This window comes from Desmodus rotundus, chromosome 1, assembly GCF_022682495.2.
Source record: "Desmodus rotundus isolate HL8 chromosome 1, HLdesRot8A.1, whole genome shotgun sequence".
Taxonomy (NCBI): domain Eukaryota; kingdom Metazoa; phylum Chordata; class Mammalia; order Chiroptera; family Phyllostomidae; genus Desmodus; species Desmodus rotundus.
Window position 1 is genome coordinate 53,299,749 of NC_071387.1, and position 18,467 is coordinate 53,318,215.

At 43.9% G+C, this 18,467-nt stretch overlaps 1 protein-coding gene across 4 annotated transcripts in view; it reads left to right on the top strand.

The window, feature by feature from the left end:
• RCL1 (RNA terminal phosphate cyclase like 1) overlaps positions 1-18,467 on the top strand; it is a 64,758-nt gene that overhangs the window by 27,398 nt on the left and 18,893 nt on the right. For 2 of the 4 annotated variants that reach the window (XM_053924324.2, XM_024554969.4), the window contains exons 4-6: positions 2,825-2,899; positions 5,215-5,339; positions 16,563-16,688. In XM_053924324.2, coding sequence (XP_053780299.1) covers positions 2,825-2,899; positions 5,215-5,339; positions 16,563-16,688 — 326 coding nt within the window. Of the gene's footprint in view, positions 1-2,824; positions 2,900-5,214; positions 5,340-15,085; positions 15,220-15,709; positions 15,767-16,526; positions 16,689-18,467 lie in introns of those variants that run through there. The other 2 variants (XM_045190957.3, XM_045190965.3) reach the window with 2 other exon arrangements.

Here is an 18,467-nt window from a genome sequence, read left to right on the forward strand (position 1 = left end):
ACAGAAGAAGAGAAATGAATGTTTAAGGTATGAGGAGGGGAAGAGGAGCCTCAGACAGTGACTGTGGAGAGGGAAGTGTATGGAGAAGCCACGCAGGAGTTGGGCTCTGAGAAGCCAGGGAGGACCCAGGGAGTCAGTGTCTGCGGGAGCTGCCTTAGGGGTTGGGCAGGGAGATGCAGCCATGAGGAGTTTTACCGAGCTTTGAGAGCGGTGTCATGGGAGTGTAAGGACAGTCACAGGCTGGGGAATGAGTAGGAACGAGAATCGTGGCAAGTTAAGCGATCCGGAAGGTTAGATAGTGATTCCTGAAGGGCTGAGGTTGGAAATATTTTTTTAAATGCGGAGAGACTTACACTTGTTGTGGGCTGAGGAGATGCTATAATGGAGAAGGAAGAATTTAGGAGGTTGGGGAATTTAACGAGGGTGACTGGCAGAAGTCCAGAGGGGATGGTCATTGAAAGCAGAAGTGGTGTACTGAGCCACCTCCCCTTTAACTGCCTGTGTGGTGGGCGTCAGCAAGGTTATGACGTAGCTGTTGAATAGTGTGTTTGGTTTTCTTTGGCTTTGGAGTGCCGCACGCTTTAACGGTAGGGACATTTTTTTCCCCCTCCTCAGAGGCAAAAGGATAAACAGTGAGGAGAAACTTTGAGGAAAAGCAAAGTTCCAGGATGTTTCCTTTGAATCTCAGTGATTGGGCACCAGAGCCCCCTGTAAATATTTATTGGTGCCAACATCCCAGTCAGGTGGTGCATGAAGATTCCATTCATTTTCATTCCTGCCCTGGAAGGAGAATAAAGTACAATAAAGCCTGCTGTGTGCTGGGCCCTGTTCTAGTAAATAAAATGTATCCATAGTTTTTCAATTCTTGTACAAACCATGAGGTAGGTGTTCTCATCACTGTTTGAAACAAGATAACTGAGAGCAGTTTCTTTCCTCCTGTTTGGCATGGATCTGATGACATTTCTGCCTGTTGGTTGATTGACTGAACTGGTCAGGATGACTGACTCCTTTGTCCTGGGGTCAGACTTCTGCTTTTTCTCTCTAACCAGAGTGACCGCTCAGTTTCCCTTAGGTAGAACTTGCAGCCCACCCCCCCAGAGTTGGCGGAGACTGGAACACATGCACTCCAGCCCCTTGTTTTACACAGCAGGAAGCCAGGGCCCTGGGGAGACGGGGAAGTGTCCAGTCTCACAGCTGGTAAGAGTCAGAGTGGGACTCACACGTGCTCTTCCAGCCCTCGCCCCACCACACCGAGTTGCCTGCCCCTCAGCTCAGATGGAGGGTGATTTAGGAGACGGGACCACGCCCGAAGTGATGTGCGGGCTTCTGGCTGACCCTCAGAGTAAATCTTGACTTTATCCTGTATGACTCCAGGTATAGGTAGGATGAGCCAGAAGGACTGTTCTGTTCTCTTGCCTTTCTTGTCCCCAGGGGAGCTGGTGGCTACCTAGTTCCAGGGAGTCAGGTAGATAGAGTAACCCACATCCTGTATCCCCTGGTTTTTCCAGAATCTAGCTTGGCCATCTCCCCCGCTGCTCTTAATACTAGCCTAGATTGACTTCTTCTTGGTTCTGGCAACCCCAAGTGCATATTTTTAGTATTTGGGTGTGTTTAACTTTAATGTATAGGTTGAAATGAGCTAAACTTCAATGGGTTTTCCTAGTAACTGCAGCTGCCTCACCAGATCCATTCTCAGTATGTTCCTAGGTTTCATGGGTCATTTCTACCTCAGGTTCATTTTCTGATGGCAGAATATGTAGTTGGGGCCTGTTCTCTGCTGTAAAGCCTTATTAGAGTGTCATTCTGTTCAATCCTGGCATGTTGGGTGGCAGCAGCTTGGAGACAGACAGTGTGAGACCCTCACCTTAGAGACAAGGAAATTCAGACGGTCGGGATTTTGTTGTCTGAGGCCATGCTGCTCAGTAGAGGCAGAGGTGGAGCCAGGGCCAGTGCTTTTCCTTACGCCCTGTGCTCGCGCTGCCTGCCCCCACTGCCTCCTGCTGGGGTCAGCGGCTGCCATGCAGAACAACGGCCCTTTGCCCTTTGGGAGCAAGTAAGAGAGTGACTTTCCCATGTTGCAGTTGAGGCAGCATTCACTGACTTGTTAGGTCAACATGATTTGAATATCATCCTTATACTCTGAGGATTCCACAGATGAACAAGAAAGGACCCCAGGCCTCCTGTGAGTTTGGAATAGGGAGGAGATAGCAGTAATACTTGGCACCGTCTTGCCACTAACTGTGCAGTTGCGGGTTGCCCTGCTTCAAGTAGTTTGAAGCGATCATTCCCCCGCTGCCGTCACTTTCTTGTAGAGCCACCAGCTACCCTTCAACTGCCTGTGTGGTGAGCATCAGCAGGGCTCTTAAGTAGCTGTTGCATATTTTTTTTCCTTTGCCTTTGGACTGCCATAAGCTTTAAAGATTAAACAACCATGTTGGGAAAAGATTAATACAAAAATCTGATATTTTTCCCAAAGTGCTTTTACCTAAAAGAATGAGCAGAGGTCCCAGTTTGTTTTGTTTGAGCCTGACAGTTTCTTAATGCTTTTGCTTGATGCTCATGGTGACGCCTTGTCAGGTAGGTGTAAGTCTCCATGCCGTACGCCGGGAAAGGGGCTCAGAGGAGCCAGCGGCTTATAGAACCTCCGTTTTACTCAGGAGCAGAGCCATTCCATGCCCTCAGCTATGAGCCAGCATCCTTTCTCTTTGCCAGAGTACACATTAGCTGCCTGGTTCCTTCGCCTCAGCCTGCTTCGTGAGCTCTTTCCCATTTGCTCAAAATGTAATGAAACTTTTTTTTTTTTAATTCTGAATCAATTCTACAGGTTGATGTTCTTAGGGCAACGGCCCTCCCTCTTCTGAAACAGTTTGGAATTGATGGTGAATCACTTGAGCTAAAGGTGAGAATGTATGAATTGTTACCTGTATATACGTATATCTGTGTAAACCATTTCCTTACCAAGTCATTGGAAGAGCTATATGACTGTGTGTGTCTCTGTGTGTGTGTGTGTGTGTGTGTGTGTGAGAGAGAGAGAGAGAGAGAGAGAGAGAGAGAGAGAGAGAAACAGACATTTGAAGTAACCATTTATAAGTAGACCCACAGGACATGAACCAAATATTACAGACTTGGAGCTGAAAGGGGTTTTAGTAATGACAATAGTAGCCAACAGCTGTATTGCACTACCTTTGTGGAAGGCACTGTTGCAAACATCCTGCATAGATTTATTCTTTACTCTTTGTAACAACACCATTTGTGTCACTCGGCTGATGAGCAGTGGAACCAGGATTCTAGCCATAATGCCTTTCTAATCTGGATCATCTAGATATAATTTATGTCCAGAGCCTTCCAACTTGGATGCCCTTGAGAATTTTCAGTATTTTCAAAACCTAGTAGAAGGAATATAAGCATCCATTTGTTTGCACTTGAAAGGAATTATCTCAAGTAGGTGTGATAATACTGGATGTCATAAGCTGTTTAGCATCTCTACTTTTTACAGGGCAAATGACTTTATTTTTAATTCAGTCATGTGTCACATGACATTGCGGCCAAAGACAGACCACATATACAATGGTGGCCCCATAAGGTAATGGCACTAAAAAATACCTGTGGTGACATAGCTGTCGTAACCTCGTAGTGCAACACATTACTCACGTGTTTACGGGGAGGTTGGTGTGAAGAGACCTACTGCACTGCCCGTCATAGGAAAGTGTGACACACACAATTGTGTACAATACATACTACTGGATGCTGGTAATAAATGACTGAGTTACTGGTTTATGTACTTAGAGTATGCTATTTATCATATTCTAGAGTGTCTTCTTTCTCCTTGGGGAAAAACTTGGCTATAAAACGTGCTGTGTTACATTGGCAGCAGCCTCATATAGTATGTTTTCCACATCTCATTTTCTTTTGTGCTTGATTCAGTCTCATGTTTTTTTTCTCATTATGGCTCCTAAGCAAACAAAAATCTACTGTTAATATTGCCAGTAAGAGGCCATGTTGAGGGATTGACTTAGAAACAAATTAAAAAGTGGTTAAGGACTACACAGGTAGAAAACCAGTGATGGTTATTGTTTACCATCAGGCACGTTCCATTCAACCATAGATAACTATGGTCTTGAAGAACAAAAACAAAGCGACAGAAGCTATTAAAGGGCCTGCTTCCTTAAAGGCGATAAAACCAACAAACATTACAGAAGGGCCTATATCAGGCATGGAGATATAGGCCCTTCTAATGACCTAGATTACAGACCAGACACAGTTGTTTATCCCTCTCAGCACTATGACAGTTGTGGCCAAAGCAAAACGTTTGTTCGTGATGTGGAAAGAAGGGGCTGGACTCAATTACAGTGTTAATTTATTGCTCGCTCTGGGTGGTTTAAATGATTCAAGAATGGTTATTCATTATAGTGTGAAAGTGAGTGGTGGGTCTGTGAGTGCTGATGTGAAGGGAGCTGAAGAATTTTAGGACTCTCTGGATAAGCTGATTATGGAGGAAAACTACTTGCCAGCACAAATATTCAGTGTGGGTTGAACTTCCCTATTCTGGAAACAGATGCCTGAAAGCACTGCATCCATAAGGAGGCCAAGTCAGTGTCAGGCTTTTAAGGATAGGACAGCAGTCTTGCTTGGGGGCAATGTAGCAGGTTACAAACTGAAATACTTAGTAGCTGGCACACAGTGAGGACCCACAGGCCCTTAAGCCTGTTAGTAAATGCACCCTGCCAACGTGAAGAAGTCCTGCATGACCCAGCTCTGCTTCCAAGATACCCTCCTGAATTACTTTTGTCAGTGAAATGGGGCAGTACTGTTTGGAGAATTATATACCTTTTAAGATGTAATAATTAAGATGTAAGGTGCGTGACTATAATTTAGAGTTCTGATAGATCAATTAATAGCATAGGAGAAAATAGTTAAGAAGTGGAATTAACACATGAACTAGGCCTCATTTTAAGGATGAAGACCCTCTTGACTTTGGGACATGCTGGTTCTGTGCTGCTATTTCTGACAAACTATAGGGCGTCGTTGCTCATCATGTGTCCTCTTAGAGCTAACATCAGGTGCTACTGACCTTGAAAGGATTGCCAAGTTAAATGTGAAAGAGCTGTCTCCCTTCTAAGGAAGAGCCCCTTGGTGTAAACCCCATTGGGTTGGGTGTCGGGGTCCTCTACTCTCGGTTGCATCCTTGCCTCTTCTTTCTCACCCTGTGTGCAGATTGTGCGACGGGGAATGCCTCCTGGAGGAGGAGGTGAAGTGTTTTTCTCGTGTCCTGTAAGGAAGGTCCTGATGCCCATTCAGCTCACAGATCCAGGAAAAATCAAACGTATCAGAGGAATGGCGTATCCTTTGCATTTGGTTCAGATTTCTTATTTTTTTCTTACCTCATGAAGATAAGAGTGACTCATAATAGCTTTTCTTCTTCCCAGGGTTATTTGCATTTTAAACAACAATCATGGAAAAGTCTTAACAGTGAAATTGTAATGGTTGGCAAGGGTAGGATGCTTTATTACCTGCCTCACCTTAACCAGATTGATTGATTGATTTATATTCTCCCCCCTTTCCCCCCCCCATTATCTATCTGTCTATCTTAATCTTCATCATTTTCTTTTCTGGTTAACGCTTAAATGGCTCCCATGTGTGTGAGCCTCTCCTGAGGGCTTTGGTTTGGGGCCAGCAATGCAGTCGTAGCCCCGCCCTCAGAGGAGCTCATCATCTGATGAAGGAAACAAATATGTAAACATGTATTTGTGATATAATGTGTAAGATGATACAGACACATGTACAGTGGGCTGGGGAGCTAAGAATAGAGAGTGATTAATTTTGTCGGGGATGTAGGAGGGCTGGAATAATAATATCTACTGTTTATTAAGTGCTTACGCTATACTTAAGGGATAACTATTTTATATTTAATTTAGTGTTAAAAAACTACTTTATTGAAATACAACATGAGTGCCATCCAAAAAACTTCATGTTTAGTGTGTACAACTTGATGAAACTTTGGAAATAAGAGTATGTTTGTGAAACATAGTGCCATAAATATATCCATTGCTTCCAAAAGTTTCCCCTCATCTTTGTTTAAAATTTTTAAAATTAATTTATTTTTGATAATGCTTAAGATCTATCGTCTTAGCAAGTTTTTAAGTACTGCAGCATCCAATACAGTATCACTAACCATAGGCATTCTGTTCTTAGTGTATAGAAATACAACTGGTTTTTGTGTGTTGACTTTGTATCCTGCAACTTTATTGAATTTATTCTAGTGGGTTTTTTTGTGTGTGGAGCCTTTAGGGTTTTCTGTCTATAAAATTACATCATTTGCAAACACAGACAGTTTTACTACTTCCTTTTTGGTTTTGATGCCTCATAATTTCTTTTTCTTTCCTAATTGCTTTGTTGAATAGAAGTGGTGAGGGCGGGCATCCTTGCCTTAGTTCAGTTCTTAGAGGAAAAGCTTTAGGTTTTTCACCACTAGATGCGATGTTAGCTGTGTGCTTTTCATATATGATCTTTATTGTATTGATGTAAGTTCCTTCTATACCTATTTTGCTGAGAATTTTTTATCGTGAAAGAATGTTGAATTTTGTCAAATGCTTTTTCTGATCATCTATTGAGATGATCATGGTGATTTTTATCCTTCATTCTGTTAGGTAGTGTATCACACTGATTGATTTGCACATGTTGACCCAACCTTGTGTCCCAGAGATAAATCCCACCTGGTCATGGTATATGATCCTTTTATTCTGCTGTTGAATTTGGTTTGCTGGTATTTTGTTGAGGATTGTCGCATCCATATTCATCAGGGGTATTGGCCTATAGTTTTTTTTTCTTGAACTGATTTTGTCTGACTTTTGTGTTAGGCTGATATTGGTCTCATAAAATGAGTTAGGAAGTGTTTCCTCTTCAGCTTTTGGAGGTTTAAGGTTAGCTATTTGGTGGAATTTGCCAGTGAAGCCATCTTGTCCTATGCAATTTTTTGGTTGTTGGGAGGTTTTTGATTACTGTTTCAATCTGGCACATGTTATTTTGTCTGTGCAAGCTCTCTATTCTTAATGGTCTTGGTAGTAGTTTATATGTTTCTAGGAACTTACTCATTTCTCTAGGTGGTTTAATTTGTTGGTGTAAAGTTATTTGTAATAATCTCTTATGATCTGTTTTGATCTCTGTGGCATCATTTGTAATGTCTCCTCTTTCCTGGTTTTACTTATTTGTGTCTTCTCTCTTAGTCTAGCTAAGGATTGGTTGATTTTTATCTTTGTCAGTTTTTATAGTCTTCTGTTTTCTATTTCATTTATTTCTGGTTTAATCTTTATTATTTCTTCCCTCTGCTAACTTTGTTTAGTTTGTTCATTTTCTATTTCCTTGGGGGTGTAAAGTTAGGTCTTTTGAGATCTTTTTGTAGAAACACTGTAGATGTTTATCACTCTCAACTTCCCTCTTAGTACTGATTTTGCTGCATCCCATAAGTTCTGGTATGCTGTGTTTTTATTTTCATTTGCCTCTAGATATTTTCTAATTTCCCTGTTGATTTCTTCTTTGACACAATGTTTGTTCAGTAGTGTGTTGTTTCATTTCCATATACTTTTTAAGTACATTTTATTGATTATGCTATTACAGTTTTCCCAATTTTCCTCCTTTAACCCCCTCTGCCCTGCACCCTCCAACCCTCCAGCATTCCTCCCCTTTAGTTCATGTTCATGGGTCCTACATATAAGTTCTTTGACTTCTCTTTTTCCTGTACCATTCTTAACTTCTCCCCATTTATTTTATGCCTACCAATTATGCTTCTTATTCCCTGTACCTTTCCCCACCTATTCTCCCCCTTCCCCTCCCCACTGATAACCCTCCTTGTGATGTCAATTTCTGTGATTCTGGCCCTGTTCTAGTTGTTTGCTTAGTATTTGTTTTCATTGTTTGTTTTTAGGATCAGTTGTTGATAGTTGTGAGTTTGTTGTTATTTTACTGTTCGTAGTTTTTGTACTTACTCAATTTGTTAGATAAGTCCCTTTAACATTTCATATAATGAGGGCTTGATGATGATGAACTTTAACTTGGCCTTACCTGGGAAGCACTTTATCTGCCCTTCCATTCTAAATGGATAGAGTAATCCTGGATGTAGGCCCTTGCCTTTCATGACTTTGAATACTTCTTTTCAACCCCTTCTTGCCTGCGAGGTTTCTTTTGAGAAATCAGCTGATAGTCTAATGGGAACTCCTTTGGAGGTAATTCTTTCCTTTCTTCTTGCTGCTTTTAAGACTCTTTATCTTTAATCTTGGGTAACTTAATGTGCCTTGGTGTGTTCCTCTTTGGGTGCAACTTCTTTGGGACTCTCTGAGCTTCCCGGACTTCATGGAAGTCTGTTTCCTTCACCAGATTGGGGAAGTTTTCCTTCATTATTTGTTCAGATAAGTTTTCAATTTCTTGCTGCTGTTATTCTCCTTCTCGCACCCCTACAATTCGGATATTGGAACATGTAAAGTTGTCCCAGAGGTTCTTAAGTGTGTCTTCATTTTTTTGAATTCTTGTTTTCTTCATTCTGTTCCAGTTGGATGTTTATTTCTTCCTTTTGTTCTAAATTGTTGATTTGAGTCCTGGTTTCCTTCCCGTCACTGTTGGTTCCCTGGATATTTTGCTTTATTTCACTTCGGGTGTCTTCATTTGTTCTTCCATTTTTCAACCCAGCTCAGTCAGTCCTGTGAGCATCTGGATTTCCAGTGTTTTGAATCCCACATCAGATAGGTTGGCTGTCTCCTCATCACTTAGCTCTTTCTCTGGAATTTTGCTCTGTTCTTTCATTTGGGCCTTATTTCTTTGTCTCGGCACACCTGTTAAGTTGTAAGGGGGTGGGGCAACCCTCTTTGCTGCCTTGTGGCGCTGTCTGGGGGGGAGGGGTCAGAAAGGGAACAATCCAGCTGGCTTGCTGGTCTCTAGCCCTACTTTCCAGCAAACTCTCGTGTGAGACTGGGAGTATCTCCCACCATGGCAACCCCTGCCGTAGTCCGCAGTCAGCTCTGAGTCTCAGTTTCCCTTTTAGCCAGCCCTGCCCATGCCGTCCTCCACCTTGCCCTGGGTTCTCTCCGTCCACCCGTCTCCCTCCTACTGGTCTAGTTGACTGTTTCTTTAATTTCTTGGTTGTCAGAGTTCCATGCAATTTGATTTTCTGGCACTTCTGGTTGTTTATTGTTTTTAGATTGGTTGTTATCCTCCTTTTGGTTGTGTGAGGAAGTGAAGGGTTTCTACCTATGCCTCCATCTTGGCCAGAACTCTCTCATTTCCATATATTTGTGGATTTTCCTGTTTTGCTGCTATTGATATCTAGTTTTATTCCATTGTGGTTGGAAAAGATACTTGGAGTGATTTCAGTCTTAAATTTTTTAAGATTGTTTTATGACCTCGCATGTGACCCTAGAAAATATTCTGTGTGTACTTGGGAAGAATGTATGTTCTGCTGCTACTAGGTGGGATTTTCTGTATGTCTTTTAGGCCCATTCTGTATGTGTGTGTTGGTCTGTTGTCTGCTTACTGATTTTCATTCTGGGTGTTCTTATCCATTATTGAAAGTGGGGTATTGAGGTCTCCAACTACTACCGTGTTGCTGTCTATCCCTCCCTTCAGATCTGGCAGTGCTTGCTTTGTGTGTTTCAGGTGCTCAGATGCTGAGCACACACACATTTATCATCCTTACATCTTCCTGCCGAATTGATCCTTTTATCACCATATAATGACCTCTTTGTCTCTTGTGACTTTAAGGTCATTTTTGAATTAAAGCCTATTTTGTTTGATATATTTTGTCTCTTCTTTTTAGTTACCATTTGCATAGAATATCTTTTTCTTTCCCTTCACTTTTAGTCTATACATACTTTTAAATCTAAAGTGAGTCTCTTAAACAGCTTGTAGTTGGATCTTACTGTTTTATCCATTCAGCTACTCTTTGCCTTTTGATTGGGAACTTTAATATATTTACATTTTATATGCTTTAATTTCAAGCCTCAAAGTTACTGAGTTTACTTATATCCTATTTTGTAGATAAGAAACTGGGGCTTAAAAAGCTTAAGGAATTTGCTCCCAAGTCACACTGTTCATAATGGCAGAGCTGGGGTTTGAACCCCATCTGTCTGACTCAGCAGTCCTGGCTTTTCACCTCTGCTTTTTCCTATAGAAAAGATAGGACATTTGGACTGAGCCTTGAAGAATAGAGGCTTATGAAGTGGAGCAAGGAAGGAAAAGCACTTCAGGCAGAAAAGTGGGACTGTCTATGTCTAGAGGTAACAGATGCACAGTGGCTCTGGGGAGTGGCAAGTGGTGTGGTGTGGCCCAAGTGCAGGTCAGCCGGTGGTGTTTGGCAGAAAATGGACATGAAGATGGCCAGGAGCCAGTGAAGGTCAAAGCGTTATTCTTCATTCCAAAGTTAGCAGTGTTCTTCTGTAGAATGAGTTGGTATATTATGAGGACAACCCTGGTGGTACTGAAAGAACTTTTGGCTCATTGTAGACATTTTGGGAGGTCCAAGTTTTCTAAAATACCACCTGGTGGTGAGCACTTACAGGCAAAGATGACAGGGAATTATGGTGCTCTAAAGAAGGGACAGTAAGGGTAGTGGCTGGAGGACAGGTGAGGGCTGCTAGTTTATAGGATCCTACAAGTGGAATGAATAGGACACAGTGATTATCTGCGTCTGTAATAGAGGAACAGGGAGTTGTGAGGGCGATTTTGATGTTTCTCACTTATGCACTTGGGTAGAGAGGTTTGTTCTTACAGTAGCCACAGATGTTTGGGGTGATATGTGGCGGAGTGTGGGGAAGTGAAGGTAACTTCAGTTTTAATTCCTGTTTGGTTGGGGGTCCTTCAAGATGGTTACAAGGAGACAAGCCTAGAAAGGAAATTAGAAAAGTAGATCTGTAAGTTAGGGGCAAGGTGAGGGCTAGAAATGAATACTTTAGAGTCAGCTACCCTGTGGAATGCGAAGAGTGGAGGATGAAGAAGGGAGGATGGAACCCTGGGAGGCCACTAAGACTTGACAGCAAAAGCAGAGTAAATGCTCCCAGGAAGGGATACTGTGGAAAGTCAGAGTCGAGAGGACAACAAAGCAAATGCAGCTTTTGGAAGCCCGGGTGAACACCTTAAAGAGCATTAGGATGGGGAGAAACTCATAGCAGGCTGTCACTGTTACCCCCGGGAGGACCTCTTTCCTGAAAGTGGTGGTGACAGATGATATCATCAGCTCTGGGTTGTGGAGTCACTGGGAGGGAAAGAGTGAAATGTGGAGGTCTTGACTGGAAAGAGAAGTAGAAAGAAAGATAAGGTGGTAACTTGATGAAGAGAGAGTTGATAAGATTCCCTCCTACACTTGATCTTAGCCATAAGGCTGAGAAGCGATGAGATGCCCTCCTTTAAACAATATGTTGGTAATGATTTGAGTATTTCTGTAGGTTGGGTGACGTAGATTAAGTGTGAGCGAGGGAGAGTGACGCAGGAGTGTAACAAGGTGATAAAGGTACAAGGGCTGGAATCAGACAGATGTGGGTTCTAACCCTGGCTTTGCCACTTACCATAGGATTTTGGTTCTAAGCCTTGGTTGACACATTTGTGGGTAGGCTCATTATACCTACTGTACCTATAAGGAAGGTTAAGTGAGGTCATAGAGGTATAGTATAAGGCACTGGGCTTGTTGATAAGTAAGCATTCAGTAAATGGTGTAGCTGCTGTTATTTTTATTATTGTTTGAGAAGGGATGAATTGAGAATGGCAGGCGTATGGTGAGGATGGCTCTAGATTGATTTGTCTGGAGGTGAGGGGAAGGGAGTTGGGAGGAGTTTTCAATTTTCACGGAGTTAGGGTGTGATCAAGAGTAAGGAGGTTGGAGGGGGCTGATAATGGAGTGTGACAAGGGTGGTAAAGGTGGACTGTCATAGTGGGATCTAGTAACTAAAGAAGGCTGTAGGACAGCAATACAGGCTCAGCTGAAGCTGAATTACATGCCAGCCGTGTGGCTGTGTGGCTGTGCCCAGCAGCAGTTGGCAGCCTAGAGGAGGAAGTAGAGAAGAGAGCCTGTGTCATCCAGGGGTGGGTGTGGATTGACAGGATGAGTGAGTTGTCCCGAAGGATGGTCAGAGGGGGAGTTTGTGAGCCTGTCTTCGAAGCAGTGGCCAGCGTGCTCCTTCCTGAGTACCACAGCAGAGCTCACCAGCCTGAGGGAAGTGCATACTCAAGGAGTTGGACACCTTCAACACGTTGCTAGTGGAAGTAGGTACATGCTTGTGTAGAAGACCAAGAAATTGTGTTTAGGGAATTGTTTTGGGGTTTCACGTGTTGAAAGTGGTGAATTTCTAGGCGCTGACAGGATCTGGGTAAAGGCAGGTGTTGGTGGCCGAGGGGCTGGATGGGATTGGGAGGCGGTTTTCTGGCTAAGGAGTTTGACTGAGTGAGGTCAACCAGGATGTCTCCTTCTCGGGTGGGGTAGGTGCATAGAGTCATGTTTTGTACTTCTCAGGAGGTTCAAGGGTGGGCTTACGTGGAGGAAAGAAGTGTGTAGAGGACTAACTATTCAGAGGTCTCGATTAGCTTGAACAGTAAGTGGTGAGGAACGTGGACTAGGGCGGGCTGGGGATCCATGGGGCTGAGGGAGCCTTTGTTGAGATAAAAGATCAAACTTGGGGTGCTGCCAGAAGTTCTTTGTAAGGATCATCAAGAACAGAGGAATTTATAACAAAGCTTCCCTGGATTATAGTTTGTTGTCTGCATGGCGGTCTGGGGGCCACCTACCACTCACACCCTTGTTATATGAGGAGAAAGTAGGCAGGTGGGCGGGAAACAGTTCCTGTCCTGGGAACCCCCAGCTTGACGGATAATTACATTGACTTCACTGTTGCCAAAAATGCTGCAGTGAATGGCCTTGTACCTGTGAATTCTTAGACTATTTCAGTTTGTTTTTTCTCATTTGCAATATGTTTTCTACAATGGCAGTGACCTCTGTTTAGAATCCATTCTCTAGTCTAGAAATGTGATTTCCAGAGTGTGCCATTTGTTTTGACCCAATCTTGGGGGAACAGCAGGAGTTTCACACTGGAGTCCTGCTGGGTATGATGTTGCTGGGAAATGGGTAAGTATCCTGGTTTGCATAGAGGAGAACAGGAAAGCTGAAAACTATGGTGCCTGCCCCAGGCTTCTGGAGTTTGACTTTTTTCCTCCCTCACTTCTCTCCCTGGTGTTCTTAGAGCCTGCCCTTTATAGAATCTGAGCCAGGGAGACTGGTGAGGGCCCAAGCCCTTCCCCCTTGCTTGAGGGAGGGGGTATGACATCCGAATCCTCTGTGATCTTCTTCTACATTCCCTGGAAAAGTCAGAAGCAGCCCCCTTGCTTAGGTCTCTATTTGCAAATCAAACATTCCAGCCACTGGTCTGCAAAGTAGCCCATTTCACAGATACCTCCAAGGAATGTGGGTTTGAATTGAGATCACCTTCTTGGCCAGTAGGGGAGCCAAGGAAGAAAAGTATCTTGGAAAAAGTTGTAGCTGGGTTTGTGGCTTTACTTAAAAAGCTGGTTTTTACTTTCAAGTCTGGTTAACTATGGATCTGAGCCTGGAGGTTGTACTCCCCATAGGAGGGCTGGAACAGGGAGAACTAGTCACACTCTCTGTGCATTTGTGGTTTTAATGAGCTACCGCCCGAAGTGCGTCTTTCCCCCTTCTGATCCACTTGCCAGGGCCTGGGAGGGAGCTGGTGTTTGTTCCTGCCAGCAGCTGTCACTGGACCGTGCGGTTACCATTTATTTAATGCCACCCACTCTCATTCTCCCCCTTGCCCGATGTGGGGTGAGACGGAGAGACCACTCCAGTTTTATAGTGTTGTCCTGCTAGCTCATGATCTGGTACATAAGAGTTAAATGAGTATTTGAGGGTAGAGACAGAAGAAGGGCATGGGGTGGAATTTGTGGGACTGTCTGGTTTCCTTTCTTTGACTATAGGGAAGGTACTTAGAGAACCCCCACTTCCTTCCACCCCCAATCCCCCCCCACCACGCGCACAAGCACACATGTGCACAAGCACGCACGCTCCTTGGGTTTCTCTGACCTGCAAGCCATATGGACTATTGGTATGGACTTACCTCTTGGATATGAGTTCTTAATAGGGTATTTGTGAATGAGCTTCAGGACATTGATAACCCTCAAATTACCTGTAATGGTGTGTGCTCCTGTGTTTCTTTAGAGAATATCATAGCTTTCATCATGTTCTCAGAGGGGTCTCTGATTCCTGAAAGGATAAGAACCTCTGCTTTGGGATTTGAATCTTGGACTAACAGTAAGAAAAGCAATAGCTGACATTTACTGGGCTCCTACCATGTACCAGGCACCACTGCTTTGCATGCATTATTTCATTTGAGTCTCCAATCCCTGCAGGGAGAATATTGTGATTATCCTTTTCTTACTGAGGAGGAACTGGAGGCACAGAGAGTAGTACATTAGACCTGGTGTGATGCAGTTTGCTGGAGCTGGGACTTAACACAGTCTGATTCTAGAACTCTTGGTTGTTCCTTGGTAGGGCCTCCATGCCAAGCCAGGTGGCTCCATAGTGACTCTGGGGTATGGCCAGTTTAAAGCTCCTTTCTCTTCTGCACTGACCCTGAATGGACACCATCTCCTTCCTTTTTTCCATAGCTCTGGAGGGGTAGGAAAAGAGGTTGGCTTTGGGAGATGGATCTGTTTGATTTTGAACCTTGGTTCTGTGACCCACTTGTCCTCAGTGTAAGCCCTGGAACTGGGGATCCATAGCCAGAGGGTTACCGTGAACATAAAATAAGTCGATGATGTATTTAAAAGAACTTGGGGAACCATGAACGCTGTGGGATTATGTGTCAGGGTAGTGACATGTGTGCTCTCCTAGGGAGAGTGAGTAGCCTCAGGCCTCGGACGGACAGCACCCACCTGGTCCGAAGGCTGTCAGACCCGGGACTGTTTGTCTTAGCTGCCTGTGGTCGAAAGTACATTCTGGACAACAGAGGTGGTGATGTAACTGGGTTCTGTGTGTGTATTGAAAAATCCCTCTTTGCTCTTTCCTCATTTCAGTTTTGCCCTTTGAGTCAAGTCAAATATTTATCAAACATTTCTGAGTGCGAAAGTAGTGTATTAGAGAGCTGTGAGGGATGCAGCAGCAGAACCCCTTTCCTTATGGAGTGTGCAGTCTTGTTGATGAGCAAGAACATGTGTGTATGTGAAGGGAGATGTGTGGTAAGTCTAAGTGCAGACCACAGGTGGGTGCTGGCTGGAGGGTTTCAGAAGAGAGGGAACTCTGGGCTTGAAGAATGAAGGAAGGCAGTTCAGGATGAAGAATCTGGAGAATTGGGATGGGTGGACAGTGTGATGTTACTGGGTTAGGGAGAAACTCTGAGCAAGGCGGAGGGTCTGACAGCAAGAAATGGGAGGGTCTGGGTCCATAGTTATTGGGAGACTCTGACTAGCTTGAGGAAGATCATCTTTGAGTGGAATGGGCAGGGTGGGTCAGAAAGGGAACTTCATGCTAGTCAATTTTTTACACAGACTCAGCATTTTGTTTTGCAGCTCAAGTGAAAATTTAATGTGTTATTGATAGTAGTTTTTGAAGAGCTGAGCTGAAATGGGCAGACCACCACACACCTGGTTTTCCCTGTTGGACTTGCCACATGAGGTTTCTGTAAGGGGAGTGGGAAGGTCACGTGTTACTGCTTCTCCATTCTTTCAGCCCCTGTCCTGCATATGCAGCTAGCTGTGACCGGGCATCACACGTTGAAAGTACTCAGTACGTACTTAGTTTTCATTTGATTCATGGGGCTGGGGAGAGCCAGTCTCTGTTTCCACTTCCTCAAGCACCAGCCTTTTTATTTGAGTTGCTAACATCTTCCTCCTTTCCTTTCTGGTGGTGCCATGTTGTAAAAGTCTAGTTACCAGTATTTTGACCATAAAGTAGCTGTTGTGAGGAGTCTGAACCATCCACAAATGGAGTGATTGATACTTAAAAATTGGAAATAGGCTCTGTGAGTTAAAAAATAAAAAACCTGTTCACACCTTTATATACAGCAGCTACCGTGCTCTGTCTCTATTTTTTTCTGGAGGAGGTGGATCCGGCATCCCCAGTGCATATCTGTTCTGGTCTGAGGCTCTAAGAGAAAGACTCGGTGGTTACAGCTGTGGGGATGATCGGAGACTACTTCAAAGGGAGCTTGCCTCAACGCTGTGCCAAGAGGCAATTGCCTTCATTTGTCCCAGAATTGAGTTGGATCGTCTCTAAGGGTGGGGGTATGGGTAGGAAGTCTAGATCAGGGTTGGGAGGTTTTACTTTCAACTCCTCCTGATGTTTGGCTTTCTCACCATGAGTATTTAAGCCTTTTATAACTATAATATAAAAATTATGTAATAAATGAAAATAATAATATAAAAAGTGGTGGTGGTACTATACAGTTAAGTAATGAACTACAGTTAGAAAATCAAATGCAGTCTGACATTATTACAGGTTCACAAATATTTGCTAGCTTTATAATTGATTTTTCCGTGTTCTGAAGTCCAAGTAGAATGATGACCTTAACTCCAGGTTGTAGGTACTCCGTACGTGTATCACCTCAGATGGCGAACCGGATTGTGGATTCTGCGAGGAGCATCCTCAACAAGTTTATACCCGATATCTACATTTACACAGACCACGTGAAGGGAGTCAACTCCGGGAAGTAAGTGTGCATTGTCGGCTGCAGCTACCCAGCCTTTTTCAGACTCCCGTTCCGATTGAGGTTAAAGCTGTCAGCTCTGAGGTTGGGCAGCCAGAGGAAGAATAATTTCAGGTTTAATTTCCTCCTGACTTACTGCCATTGTCACCAGTAACTCCTGTCGCGTGGAAGGCATCCCAGTGGCCAGTGCTGGGAGATGAAGGGTCCAGTCCCTAGCCTGGGGATGAAAACCCAGCTATTTATAAACAGTGCTTTGAGCTCTAAATCCCATCTGCTCTCTGTCCCCACAAAAAGTTAAAATAAGTTCTTCTACCCTGTGTAAATAACACCCTGTGTAAATAACCCAGTTTGGGAGGAGGTGGGGATCCTTTGTTGGCCTAAGTGCCATTCAGATTCTCTTCCCACCAAGGGAACGCCCCACGCCTAGAGCCAAAGAAAGTTGTTATTGCCAGTCGAGTTTGATTTAGTTAAAGCCTTTGTGGAAGACCTCAGTTTGGAAAATAAAAAGGTAATGATGATCTGTGTAATGAAAATGTCTGTTTTAGGCTTTCGTTGTATATTTAGAAACCAGTAGGTTAGGGAAGCAGTTAAAACCAGTTTTTTGCCCTGGCTGGTGTGGCTCAGTTGGGTGAACCGTTGTCTCATAACCGAAAAGTTGCAGGTTTGATCCCCATCCCGGGCACGTACAGGAGGCAATCAATCGATGTTTCTCTCCCTTCCTCTCTTAAAAAAATTTCTTTTTACTAAAGAAAAATTGACCTGAAACTAATACAAAGTAATATCGAATATAACTAGTTGAAAAGTAAAATAAAGAAAAATTGAAAGGATAGTATAGTGAACACCTGTATATCCCTGCTACCTATAGTTAACAGTGAATATTTTGCCAAATTCTCTTTACCTGTGTGTGTGTTTGTTTTTGCTGAAACATTTTAGTGTGAGTAACAGTATTGTACTTTGAATCTAAACGTCTCCTAAAAATAAGAATATCAGAGTCTAAGATCGACAGTGGTGTGTTGAGAAATCAATTTTTTCCTAAGTTGTGCTACAGCTAATCTTTTTCATAGGTGTTTGAGATTTCTTTTAACTTCAGGAAAAGAAGGAAAGAGAGCCGAAAGGAGGAGTGAGGGTGTAATGGGATCTCTGGCCTTCCTGCCTCTCAGGGAAAGATCAAGGTGATTTCAGAAACACTGAAGTGACTTGCAGTCCAGAGTGACAGAGTTGCTGGTGCCAGAGGTTAGAATTGGGAAAGGGTTTGTGTGCAAAGCTGGCCCTTTCTTTGGGGGGGTCAGAAAGGTCGGTGATGGCCCCAGACCTTTGGGTATTGCTCAAATGTCACCAGTGCTGTCCTTGTTCATGCCATGGGAGTGATAATGCTTGCACTTCTAGGTGAGTATGAAGGTGAAGGGTCGCATATGCCAGCCACTACGGCAGTGCCTGGCACATAATAGGTGCTACAGAAATGGTAGCTGCTAAGGCTGTTCTTCCCTTCTTTTCTCTTCTCGGCCACAGGTCTGGAGTTGTGTGTCAACAGTTCTCAGGGGAGTGGGGATTACAGAGGGTGGGGGAGGATCAAAAGCTGCAGCAGCTGTATGAATGGCCTGATCTCCATAGAGCCTTTTCTGTCTGGCCTCTCCACGGAAGGGTGGCCAGGGATGAAGCAGAGCAGGCCTGAGGGCCGTACTGCCACCAGCTATAGCGTAGCTTTTCCTAGTGACTGCTTAGCTGACCCCTGTTTGTGGTTGCGCTGTAGGAAGCTCAGGTGGATCAAGCTGTAGCTGTATG